This window comes from Trachemys scripta, chromosome 14, assembly GCF_013100865.1.
Source record: "Trachemys scripta elegans isolate TJP31775 chromosome 14, CAS_Tse_1.0, whole genome shotgun sequence".
Classification (NCBI taxonomy): Eukaryota; Metazoa; Chordata; order Testudines; family Emydidae; genus Trachemys; species Trachemys scripta.
The window spans coordinates 9,678,399-9,690,871 of record NC_048311.1 but is presented as its reverse complement, the minus strand read 5'-3'; the positions used below and the strand labels follow the sequence as shown (position 1 = coordinate 9,690,871).

General features: G+C 47.8%; 1 protein-coding gene across 13 annotated transcripts in view; it reads left to right on the top strand.

Moving 5' to 3' along the window:
* The window catches only part of MYOCD (myocardin), a 227,057-nt gene that overhangs the window by 165,435 nt on the left and 49,149 nt on the right, over positions 1 to 12,473 (top strand). For 8 of the 13 annotated variants that reach the window (XM_034789818.1, XM_034789817.1, XM_034789815.1 and 5 more), the window contains exon 2: positions 6,461 to 6,526. In XM_034789818.1, the coding sequence (XP_034645709.1) occupies positions 6,520 to 6,526 (7 nt within the window). In that variant the 5' untranslated portion in view covers positions 6,461 to 6,519. The other 5 variants (XM_034789822.1, XM_034789821.1, XM_034789823.1 and 2 more) reach the window with 3 other exon arrangements.

Below are 12,473 nucleotides of genomic sequence, written 5' to 3'. Positions count from 1 at the left end.
CATAAAGCCACTATATAAATCCATGGTACACCTGCACCTTGAATACTGTGTGCAGTTCTGGTCACCCCATATCCAAAAGATATATTAGAATTAGAAAAGGTATAGAGAAGGGGGAGGGGAATCATTAGGGGTACGGAAAAGCTTCCAGGTGAGAAGAGATTAAAAAGACTGGGACTGTTCAGCTTAGAAAAGGGATGACTAAGGGGGGATATAATTGCAGTCTATAAAATCATGAATAGTGTGGAGAAAGTGAATAAATGTTATTTACCCCTTTCCATAACACGAGAACCAAGGGTCATCCAATGAAACTAACAGGCAGTAGGTTTAAAACAAAGAAAAGGCAGTACTTCTTCACAAAATGCACAGTCAACCTGTAGAACTTGTTGCCAGGGGATGTTGTGAAGGCCAAAAGTATAACTGGGTTCCAAAAAAATTAGAGAAATTCATGGAGGACAGGTCCATCAATGGCCATTAGCCAAGATGATCAGGGATGCAGCCCCATGCTCTGGATGTCCCTTTGCCCAGTGATGAGCTCCCAAAATCCTAAGAACCGGTTCCCTATCGGGTCCTCGGCAGCACTTCGGCGGCAGGGGGGTCTTCACTCGCTCCAAGTTTTCGGCGGCAGGTCCTTCACCCGGAGTGAGTGAAGGACCCGCTGCTGAAGTGCTGCCGAAGACCCGGTAGGGAACCGTGCGGTGAATACAAGCCCCATGTGCCTGTCTCCCCGCTACCACCCACCCATCCAACCCCAACCCATGTCCTGCCCCCGACTTCCCCCCTCAGAACCCGCAACCCATCAACCCCCCCTTGTCCCCTGACCACCTCCTCCCAAGACCCCCCCACCCTAACTGCCCCCCAGGACCCTACCCCCTACCCAACTCACCCCACTCCCTGTCCCCTGACTGCCCCAACCCCATCCACCACCACCCCAACAGACCCTCGGGACTCCCACTCCTACCCAACCCCCCATTCCCCGTCCCCTGACCACCCCCCAGAACCTCTGCCCCCTCCAACCGCTCCCTACCATTTATCCAACCCCTCCTCCCTACCCCTTATTCAACCCCTCCTCCCAGCCCTGGCTGGCCCCCTTACCATGCAGCTGTGTAAGGATGCCTTACCAGAGGTGAAAGTAAGCCGGTATGCCCCCGTACAGCCTACCGGCAAGAGCTGGTGAGTCATACCGGGGTGGCCTGGCTTCCCCAGGAGGCAATTTAAAGGGCCTGGGGCTTCCAGCAGGGGCTGGAGACCCAGGCCCTTTAAATTGCCACCAGAGCCCCACTGCTGGAGCCCTGGGGTAGCTGCAGCGGGGCTCTGGGGGCTATTTAAAAAGTCCGGGGCTCCTGCTGCTTCTACTACCCCAGCCCTTTAAATAGCCCCCAGAGCCCAGGGGTAGGGGGGGGCTCCAGGGGCTATTTAAAGGTCCCGGGGCTCCAGCTGCCTCTACTGCCCCGGTCCTTTAAATAGCTGCCAGAGCCCCGCCGCTTCCCCAGGGCTCCCGCGGCTATTTAAAGGACCGGGGCAGTAGAAGCAGGGGAGCCCTGGGCCCTTTAAATAGCCGTGGGAGCCCTGGGGTAGCGGGGGGCTCCAGCTGCTTCTGCTGCCCCGGTCCTTTAAATAGCTGCTGGAGCTCAGCCGCTTCCCCAGGGCTCCCGCGGCTATTTAAAAGACCGGGGCGGTAGAAGCAGGGGAGCCCTGGCCCTTTAAATAGCCACCAGAGCCCTGGGGTAGCGGGGCGCTCCAGGGGCTATTTAAACTGATCCCAGAACTGACCCCTGCGGGACCCTGCTAGATATGCCCTCCCAGTTTGATAGCGAACCATTGATAACTACTTTTTGTGTAATCTTTCAATTAGTTGAGCACCCACCTTATAGTAATTTCATCTAGACCACATTTCCCTAGTTTTCTTAGGAGAATGTCATGTGGGACTGTTCCAAAAGCCTTACTAAAATAAAGATATCACATCTACTGCGTCTCCCCATTCCCCACCCCATCCAATAGGCCAGTGGTCCCCAACCTTTCCGTGTGGCAGGCGCCAGACGACTAGCCGCCGAGGAACGTGGCCGCCGGACAAGCAGCCACCGAAAATCAGCAGTATTTCGGCTGCAACACTTCTTGATGTTACCACTTCTCAGCGGCATTTCGGCGGCCACTTGTCCAGTGGCCAGTAGGTGAGCGCACATAGATGCCCCGGTGGGCGCCATGGCACCTGCGGGCACCACGTTGAGGACCACTGCACTAGGCCATTAACCTGTCAAACAAGGAAATTAGGTTGGTCTGGCATGATTTGTTCTTGAAAAAAACATGCTGGCTTTTACTTATCACCCTATTATCCTCTAGGTGCTTATAGATTGATTGTTGAATCATTTGTTCCAAGATCTTTCCAGGTATTGAAGTTAGGTTGACTGGTCTATAATTCTCCAGGTCCTCTTTCTTCCTCTTTTTAAAGATCGGTCCTATGTTTGCCCTTCTCCAGTCCTCTGGGACTTCACCAGTCCTCCATGAGTTCTCAAAGATGATTGCTTCAGATACTTCCTTAAGTACCCTAGGGTGAATTTCATCAGGCCCAACCAACTTGAATACCTTCAGCTTATATAAATATTCTTTAACCTGTTCTTTTCCTGTTTTGGCTTGCATTACTTCCTCCTTGTTGTTAATATTAGGTTTGTTGGTATCTGGTCCCCATTAACCTTTTTAGTGAAAACTGAAGCAAAATGGGCATTAAACACCTCAGCCTTCTTGATATCTGTTCTTAGCTCTCCTTCCTGCTAAGTAGAGGACCTACATTTTCCTTTGTCTTTCTCTTCCTCCTATTATATTTAAAGAACCTTTTCTTAATGCCTTTATGTCCCTGGCTAGATGTAAATCACTGTGTATATTAGCACTGGAACAGGTTACCTAGGGAGGTGGAATCTCCTTCCTTAGAGGTTTTGAAGGTCAGGCTTGACAAAGCCCTGGCTGAGATGATTTAGTTGGGGATTGGTCCTGCTTTGAGCAAGGGGTTGGACTAGATGACCTCCTGTGGTCCCTTCCAACCCTGATATTCTATGATTCGCCTTTCTGTTTTGTACCTACACACTTGTGCTATTCTTTTGTACTCCTTCTTAGCAATTCATCCATGTTTCCATTTTTTGTAGGATTCCTTTCTGATAATCTGGCCATTAAAGATCTCCTGAAGGAGCCATATTGACCTCTTCTCTCCTGCTCATCGGGATAGTTTGTAGTTGTGTCTTTTATATTGTCTCCTTGAACAACTGCCAGCTCTCCTGAACTCCTGTTTTCCTTAGATGTTCTGCCCCGGGGACCTTATCTATCATTACTTTGAGTTTGCTAAAGTCTTGGGGTGCTCAGGCTGGGGGTTCTGCTGTGAAAATGGTGGATTTTTTTTTAGAAAATTCACAGCAGTATCCCGGGTAAAGTATCAGATTTCATGGAATATGCACAGAATGCAGTTGGGGAAAGGTCACTGCTACAATCCTTTGCATAAAACTAGTCTCTGAGTCCCCCCAAACTAATCCTCTAACATGATGCTGCCACATGCGACAAGCTGCACTGAGCATGAGACCTACACACATGGATGCCTGCTTCCACCTCCCCGCTAAGGCCACAGCGGCTCATGCTTTGAGTGGCGGCATCAGAGCTAGCTACTGTGCCTCTTTCTTCCCCACAGACACAACCTAAAATGGCAGACAGAAGGAATGCAACAAGATCACATGACTCTGGTCTTTTCATTTCATTTTGATTTTGTAAAAGTATTGGAAAAATTGTGATATTGGGCTAATTTCACAATTTCCATGCAGTTCATGAAATTGTGATTTTCACAAGGCCTTGTCTATGGGCTCATCTCTAGTCAGGAGATGAGTATGCCGTTATATTATGTCCGTGGAAATACATGTATCCCTGTTAAAATCTCTAACTTGGTGCTTAATTTGTGCCAGGGCTTGCCAGGGCTGAGCCCCCACACCCTTAGGCTTGGCAGTTCATAGCCCAGCACCTCTGGGCTTGCTGCATCAGTGATGAATGTAAAAAAATTGCTTGAGCCCCGGCACTTTGAGCCCTGGCCTCTTTCATTACAAATTAAGCACTATTCTATCTACTGAATTTCTCCTAATGGAGAAAAATGTTGAAGAATCAGTATTTTGGCCTCAGTGCAATGAAATAGAAAGGAGAGCAATCCACACTGTTTCCTTTTTCTTTTAATTACATTTCTTTGAAAAACTGCATGATAAATAACCAAAAGAGAGAGGGTGTCAACTACTATAGCCAGTGTAGCAGTGTGACTGCAGTAGTAAGAGAATACACACAGACGCAATTTACTATAACATAGGATCTACTACAAGGAGTCTGGAGGAACCTCTCTCAGCATATTGTAACTATCAACAGGGAGTTGGCACATCTGCTTTCATTGTCACAGAGAAGCCAAGGTCTGCAGTGTTCAGTGGCAGGTTCCCATCTGCCAGAGCTTTCGTTCCAAGAAGAAATGATACTAGCGATTGACATATTATCTAAGTAGTCACTTCTTAAATGTACGGAGCTAACCTCTCCTTACTGCATTATCTAGAGCCCCCTAGCAAACAGAGCCACATGGCACCCAGGGCAAAACATCATGGAAAAAGAAATCATGCAGCCAAAGCCCCATGAGGGTGAGTGTGACGAGGGTTGTATTCACCTCTTAGGGAGGGGTTAGCAGCAGCACAGTGCCACATGGAGCTTCAAGGTTTCTGAGGTGCTTCCACCTTCAATCTAAGGCCTAACCCCAGATCCCAAGTATGACCAGCTGTGTGAGCTTGCAATCCCCTGGGATAGTCCTGGGGCCATTCCAGTGCCATGAAATCTTGAGGTGATTCAGGCAAAAGGTCATCTCTGTGAACACTGAAATAGCGAAGCGCCATCAGGCTACACAGCTCCAATGCCACTGCAACCAGAAATTCCAGCCACCCGAGAATGGCCTCTGCTGGGCAGCAGGGCAGGTGATGCACTAGAACCAGCCCCAGCTCCATCCCAGCCAGATGGACACACTGTGTTAGATCTAGGCTTGGGGTTGGAGACCTGCATTTTAGGTTGGTTCAGATAGCACAGCTACAGCTTGGCTGTCCCCTTTGGCCCACGATGTGCTGAGCACTTGGCTGGCATCAACTGGGCCAAGACTGGCTCAGCAGCAGCTTCCAGCCAGGTTTCAGTAACACATAATAGATGTTTTAATGCTACTGACCTTGTGTTAGACAACATGAACTGAAGGAAAGGCTCCATCTCCTATGTGTGCAGCAGGTGAGACCAAAGTCTCCACCCTGCTGACTCCCACCCCTGCTTACTCACATGGGATCAAGGACTCAGACCTCCACAGTTCTCAGTTGCCACATGCCCAACATATAGCAATCCTGTGCTGCTTCATGGCCACCATATGGTGCCCATCATGAGGACACTGACACAGGTGCCAAAATAATGACTTCCAGGGCAGGCCAGAGGGCTGTCTGCACCCTCCATGCCAACAGCCACCCCAAGCACAAAGCCTAGCCCACTCATAAGCCTCTTCTCCATCTGTCCCTGCCCCCAGTAGCAATATGGGGCTCTCACATATCCCACCTGCAGCACAGCAGACACAAAGAACCCATGTTATTTAGGTCCCATGTTTCCGGGGGAGGTTCAGTGTGGCTGAAAGCTCTCACAGCGCTCCAGGAATTGCCGTGCACTTTGGTTTCATTCTGGGTTTTTTGGTTGCCCTGGAGCAGCACGTCCCAAACTACTGAACGCTGAGCCACCTTCGGAAAATGAAACCAATCACACCCTTTGCAAGGCCTCCATGTGTGCTTAAAAGTCTCCCCTTCTTAATGGATGCTGCCTTTGTGTCCCCCTGGCCTGTCCTTGACACGCCTCCAGAATGCCCTGCGCTATGGGAAGCCCTAGGACAGACCCTTCCTTTCCTTTCAGACATGCTGTGATAGGCAGTGAAATAGCCAGCAATGGTGACATTACAAAGTATAATGAGCCGACCCCATTTTACTGAATGGGGCAGCTCAGAGCTCTGTTTCAGGTTCTCTGCAGCCTTGAGCATCTTTTACATTTGTTGTCCATTTGGAAGGTTTTCTTTCAAGCTGTGGTGCTCTTTTTAAATGAAATTTGAGACTCTGGAGAACAGTTAAGAGGCTCTGTCTGTGTCCTCTCTCACCTGCTGATCCTTCTGCCCCCTCAGTCCAGGAACGCTGCCTTACAGATATTGAATAAAACAGGATCACAGCGATGCCTCAGCACCTGCTTTGCAGGAGCTCCCTTACTATTTTTCAGGAGCATCCCTCCCCTTAAGGGACTTCCTCTCTCCTCCTTGTGTTAAGGGCAAGCCTGTCTTTCATCCTCAGTGACAGAAAGGTGTTGGGTGTGTTGCTGAAAGCTCTCTGGGGCTGTTCGCAGAAAGTTACTTGCTTTAGGAAAAAGTTTGCATTTCTTCCTGACACTCTTTCTCTAACAGTTTTACAGTTACGGCTTCAGCAGAGAAGAACCCGTGAGCAGCTGGCAGACCAGGGCATCATGCCACGTGAGTACCTCACCTGCCACTCTCTGTGCCACATGCATCATAGAGCTAGAGCACAGCCACCAGTAGTTCCTGCAGATGCTGCATTAGCCTCCTGATGCTTATAGGTAACTGCTCTCTGGCACCCTCCACCTGACTGGGTTTCACTCTCACCACTGGTTGGCAAGTTAGGCTCTGGGGAGCACCCTGCTACCTCCACGCTGCGCTAGCTGGCATTTGAGCACTATGTTTGGATATCTATCATATGGTTTATAATGCAAAGGCCTCCTATGGATGTCAGTGGAGCTGCCCCGATTTACACTGGCTGAGGATCTGGCCTGCTAGCCATCATCCTTAGTAGAGTTTTAGTCCCCTCTCTTGTGCATTGCAGGTCACCCTCCTGTTCTGTTCAAAATCTCCATTGCACAGGCCTGTCTGGGCCAAACAGTTCGCTGCATGATCAGAACAGGAGTCTGATAACACATTTGAACCTGAAAAGTGCCAGGTCTCCTGAGGGCTCATCACCTGGCAGGTTCCGGCCCAGAGGCAGGGAACAGGCTCGCAAACCAACGGCAAGCTGCCAGGAGCTGTCCGGGATTTTCTGCTGGAATGAATTTCCCTGGAAAGAGGAGAGGGGGTGATAGCGATCATGATTTTTCTCCACATCTCAAGCGGTCTGTGGCCTGGTGGTGGCCAGAGTCTCCCTGTCACAGGGCAGTGACATGCAGTCAAAGCTGAACAGCTTGCTGTTTTATTTTAAAAAGACAAGAGTCAATAAAAACAATGACCTAGTTTCCCCGACCCCTGGCACAGCCCATGAGTCAGCAGGGACTGTGCTACCTGGTGGGATTCATACCCAGCCCTTTTCCCAGGCACAGCCAGAACTCCCCAGCAGATGTATAGCCAGAGGCCAGCTGACAGCCATGCTGAGTCAGTGCACCTGCTCTGCATCCCCTGGCCCCTGGATGAGTGGAGCACACGTGAGCTGTGCCCTGCTCAGATCCCACTACCTCCTAAGCAGATTTCCCTCACCAAGGCTCTGCAGCAGCTAGTTCAGTTGGTGGGATCCAGCCCAGCCCAGCACTCGCTATAGCCCAATGTTTCAGAAAGCCAAAGCCAACAGCACTGTGCTAGCATATGAGAGCCAGGAAGGGCAAGAATGAAACTGGCCTGTCTGCTGCACCTGCACTGCCCAGCTGCATGAAGCCAGCAAGTGGCAACAATGGAGCCAGTCAGCTAGATCTCAGACCTCCCTTCTGCCTTGTTAACTGACACATTTCATCCTAATCTAGAACAGCCCTCCATGTATAGAAGCTATAATGTTAGCAGTAACCCAGGTCAAGCATTTGTCCCTATACAATTTGTCTCCTCACTGCCCCTTTAGAATAATTGCAAAGGACTGCAAATTTGCAAGGCCTAACACACTTCTTACTTGCTCCTTTCTTTCTCTGTTATTGGCTATTGTGCTTTATAATATGGACCTCCTTGAGGATTGTGCTGTTCAGACAGCTCTTAAACCCAAACAGAGGATAACACTATGGTCTCTGCTCTCCAGTAACAAGACATTTCAGTAACAGTATGTCTGTAGCATTCCATTCAACACCTGGATTATCTCTCCCACCATCTTTCTAATTCTCTTGCTTTCATGAGTCTGTAATCTGGCGTTAGCAGTAAAAGGCTAATCAGTGTAGTACTACCACCCTCACGCATGCAAAAATCATGAGTCAGGCCCCAAATCATGAGATTGTCATATAAATCATGAGATTTTAAAACATAATAAATGTTGAGTTCTTTTGATTTGCATTCTGGGTTTTGAGCCTGTTGGGTTCATACTTTCAAGGTTTTCTCTGCAACCAGGAAGTCTAGACATTTTTATTTTTTATTTTTTATGTAAATTGAGATTCTTATGTAAATCCAAGAGCCTGGGGCTTTAAAAAAAACACCAAATATTGTCAGACTTGTGATAGAATTGCAAGAGCTGGTGACAGTGTCAGATTTCTGTGCCACCTCTAACATCTCCTGTTAGATGACAGGCCCACATTTTAAAAGGGGCACACTCAAGATGAGCATGCAGAGTGTCCCATTGCATGTGCATAAACTGGAGTTCTTGAACATAAAGGTCTGTGCAGTTGGAAATCCCCCAATGGTGTGAGTACATGGGGCACATGCACTTTTAGAAATGGGGACCTAATGCTTTCTAAAGAATTCCTGCATTGCGCACGGCACAGAAATGCACAGCAGAGGCACTGGCACTAGTGCAGAAACCTCAAAGGCCTTTTCCTGTTGCTTACAGCTTTGCCACACTCTCACCTTTTGGGCTGGCATTTTGCAGGCCTCTGTCCAAGGGGGCCATGTGGGGAGAGACTAAGCACAAATGGTTCATTCATTTTTGAGAATGAAGACAATAAAATACTCTTTTGCCATTATACAAATGTGCACATTTCTTAACAGCACTATCATGTCACAAGGAAGGATAGATACTAGACATTTGACAGAGCGATTGTTGCTGCATCTCAAAGATGCCTTTCAATAGTCCAGCTCACAGAGGATTTGTACATGCACAATTCATGTGTCCTAACAACAAGGGTCTGTTCCTAATGGTGTCCCCATGTTCTGCTGGCACTGAGCATACATATGTAAGCTGAGTTCTTGAAGGTGCACATCAACTGGAACCTCATTCCATACACTGAAGTGAATATGGAATGAGGTGGGGTTGCTGTAATGCACAAAGTGTGCAGTCTACAATATATCAAAAAGAGCTGTTCTGTAAACCTGGGTGTCATCATTTTAAAGTTTGAGATTCCAAAAGTCACCAGGGCTGGATACGATTGTTTTATACAGTATATTAGAAAGCTACTCTGTGATATACAGCAGCCTTAAGGAGTCACAAGATATCAGACCTTAATCATGAAACTGGTCCAAGAGTGGACACTGTCAGTCCTGGATTTTGGACAAGGGTAATTTTAAAATCCCTCCGCCAGATTTTCTGCTGATGTAATTCTATTGCAAAGAATTTAGCCTCCTCTTTATAACTGATCCATTTCCAGATTTCCACCCACAGAGGACAGAGAGACAGCTTAATATTCACAATAATAGAAAATCAGTGGGTAAAAGTGTTGAGCAATCCCTTCTGGATACCAATGACTTATGAATGTTCTCAATAGCACTTGGAGGTGCTGAACACTACAATGTTCTGGAACCATTTACTGAAAGATCATTAAAGTGAAAGCCTCAAACAAATAATACAAATGCACCAAGCTGAAGCATCTTAGCTAGTGTGCAGCAAGAGTGTCCCATGTGGCCTCAACGGTGGGAACAACCTGATGCTGTGAAAGGTCAGACTGTGATCAGTTCCAAATGGAATAGCTAAAGCAGTCAGGGAGGCAAAGGCAAGGACCAGCCTTGCACAGCCTATGGGGTAGACTGTGACTGAAGAGAGAGGAAGGCTTTGCAGACATGCCCCTCTCCTCCCCCCTGGAGAGATGGGTGACTGCCTTGGGTGAGAATGGCACAAACTCCAATCTCAGCCTCGCTCAGCTAATGGAGTCACACAGGGTAGAACTTGTGAAAGTAAGCAGAGAATCAGGCTCAGTGAAGTCAATGGAGAAACTCTGGATTCATACTAAAGTAACTGAGCCAAACCTGCCCCGTTAATGAATGGGAGGGCCAAAACAACAGGATATGTTATTGAACGTCTCATCTGGATGCAATTTTATTGGCTTGATGAAAATGTTTCATGCCTGGTTTACTGGGCAAATTCACTCTGTGAAACTGCTGGGAAGCATTTGCCATAAAGTCAGGAGTATCGCTAACTGTCTACATTTCATGATCCACAAAGGGGCAGATTGTGTGGGTATGTGCCCAACCAGGGAAGAGTGTGCAAGGAGTCTTTCCCTAGCAACTCTGCGCAGGGGTCAGCCACAATCTGCAAGTCAGACTCTGCTAGCTGACCCAAAATGGGAGGGCTGGGCTGGAACTAGCCATTCACTGCACTGGGTGGTGGACCAGCTGCTGCTACAGAGATTGATTCTCAGGATCCCCAGTAGAATTCTGGCCTAATTCATCCTGGGCTCAGGCTACACAGAGGCTCCTCCTCATCCTCCCAAACACAGGGCTGTGCCGTAAAGGCAAAAACTAGTCCTAAAATTGGCATGTCAAGTGCAGCAGCTTTGTCCATTTTCTGCAAAGCCACCTGTACTTCCAAACTAGTGAATCCCATCACAGATCTATCCTGATATGTTGTTTGAAGAACCGATGCTAGCAATACCTTTATTTGTTTTGCAGACTAATACAAGCTGCAGCATCCACATAATTCCTCCAAAATCTTGGTAAATGACTAAATTCTGCAACACTTTCATTATGAATAGCATGAAATGAAGTTTGACCTGGTCAATTCCTGCCCACAGAAACCTCATAACACTAGGACTTCGTAGTGAACTGGGCTATCAAAAGTAACGTCCCTTACTTACTTCATTTTTTTTTGTGCACTCATTTTATTTTGCTTTTGACTAAAACAGCTGTCACCATCCTCATGGCTGCTCACCAAAGCACGGCACAATCATACAAGCATGTCTGTCTGTCTGCTCTTGAAATGTTAGAAGCAAGAAAAGGTTCCCTGGCCCTTTGTACTTTGGTGTGATCCATCCTACTTTTTCACTGGATCCATCCCCTTCCACCAGCCAATCCACCCAAAATTCCCTTTGGCCTCTTTTCCCTTCGCCTACACGTTCATTTGTTCTGCCTGAGCTCCCCATTTACTCCCACATTTCTGGAGTGTAGACTGGCCGCTAGTTTCTGAGCCCTGTGCGAAATGAATTTCTAACCCCTTTTTTTATTCCTGTCAAGGATCGAGCAGTAAGTTAGCTAAATAAATGGTGCCAAACAAAACAGACCCCCGAACTCCTCACTTTAGAATGCCCCTTCCATTCAGTGCAGGAACCCAAGGAGATGTTGGAGTCTTTTTTCTTTTCTTGCCAGAGAAGAAATTCCCTGGACATCCAAAAAAAATGGAGTCTTTCCTACAGATTTCAAATGCAGAACCAAACTCTGCTCTCATTTACTCCCTGCAAATGGGGAATAACGTGACGCGGAGCAAACTGTGGCCTTGCTTTTGTTCACAGCCTTTATTTCTGCACTTTGGAAACCACGGTTTTCAGCCAGAAATAGAAATAAGTTATAGTTGAGCTTTAACATAAAGTTCCAGATATTGTCCTCAGAGGCTTTGAACAGCACCAGAAACAGACTCTTTACACTCAGCTCTCGGAAGCTGATACTGAGATGATACTAAAGGACTTATTGTCGATTGGTATTTTGAAGTACCCAGGAATAACAAAGAGTGGAACTCAGAAATGACCCAGATTTTCAACCCACAAGCTGTATGTAATCCTTAGAGAGCTGTGGGCCTTAGCGTGTGCCACAGGGACCCTCACCAATCAGGCTGACCTCCCCTGCATGATATAATATTCTGAAGAGGGTGAACAAAATTGTACAGACGCCCTTCTCTTGGAAACCCTCTCTGGGGAAAGCCAAATGCTTTCAGGAAGAGTGTTTGAAAGTGGTGCTAGGGCAGCCTGCTGACTTTGGCTCCCAGGCTGGGTCATGTGGTAACTTAGCACTCCCCAAACCCACAGTTCAGTTGCCCAGCACCTTTCACAGGGGGATGGAGAAGAGTGTCAGAGAGCCAGGAAGGCTGCTTGAAGGCGGGAGCTGCAGAGAAGGGGATTGTGTAAATGAACAGAGAAGAGGTTGGTGTGCAGTGAGTGGAGAAACTGGGGAGGAGAGCAGAGAACAAAAGCTTCTGAGCCCTGTGATTAATATACACTTGCAACCCAAGTGAAGAATGACGAGATCCCTTTGTTTTTTCATGTTCCCCTGGACTTGGCCTCACAGTTTGAGCCACTTGCAGGCCCACCTGCTGACAGAGTCCTTTAATGAGGTCTCCTCTCTTCTGGGCACTGACCCTTTGCTTTCT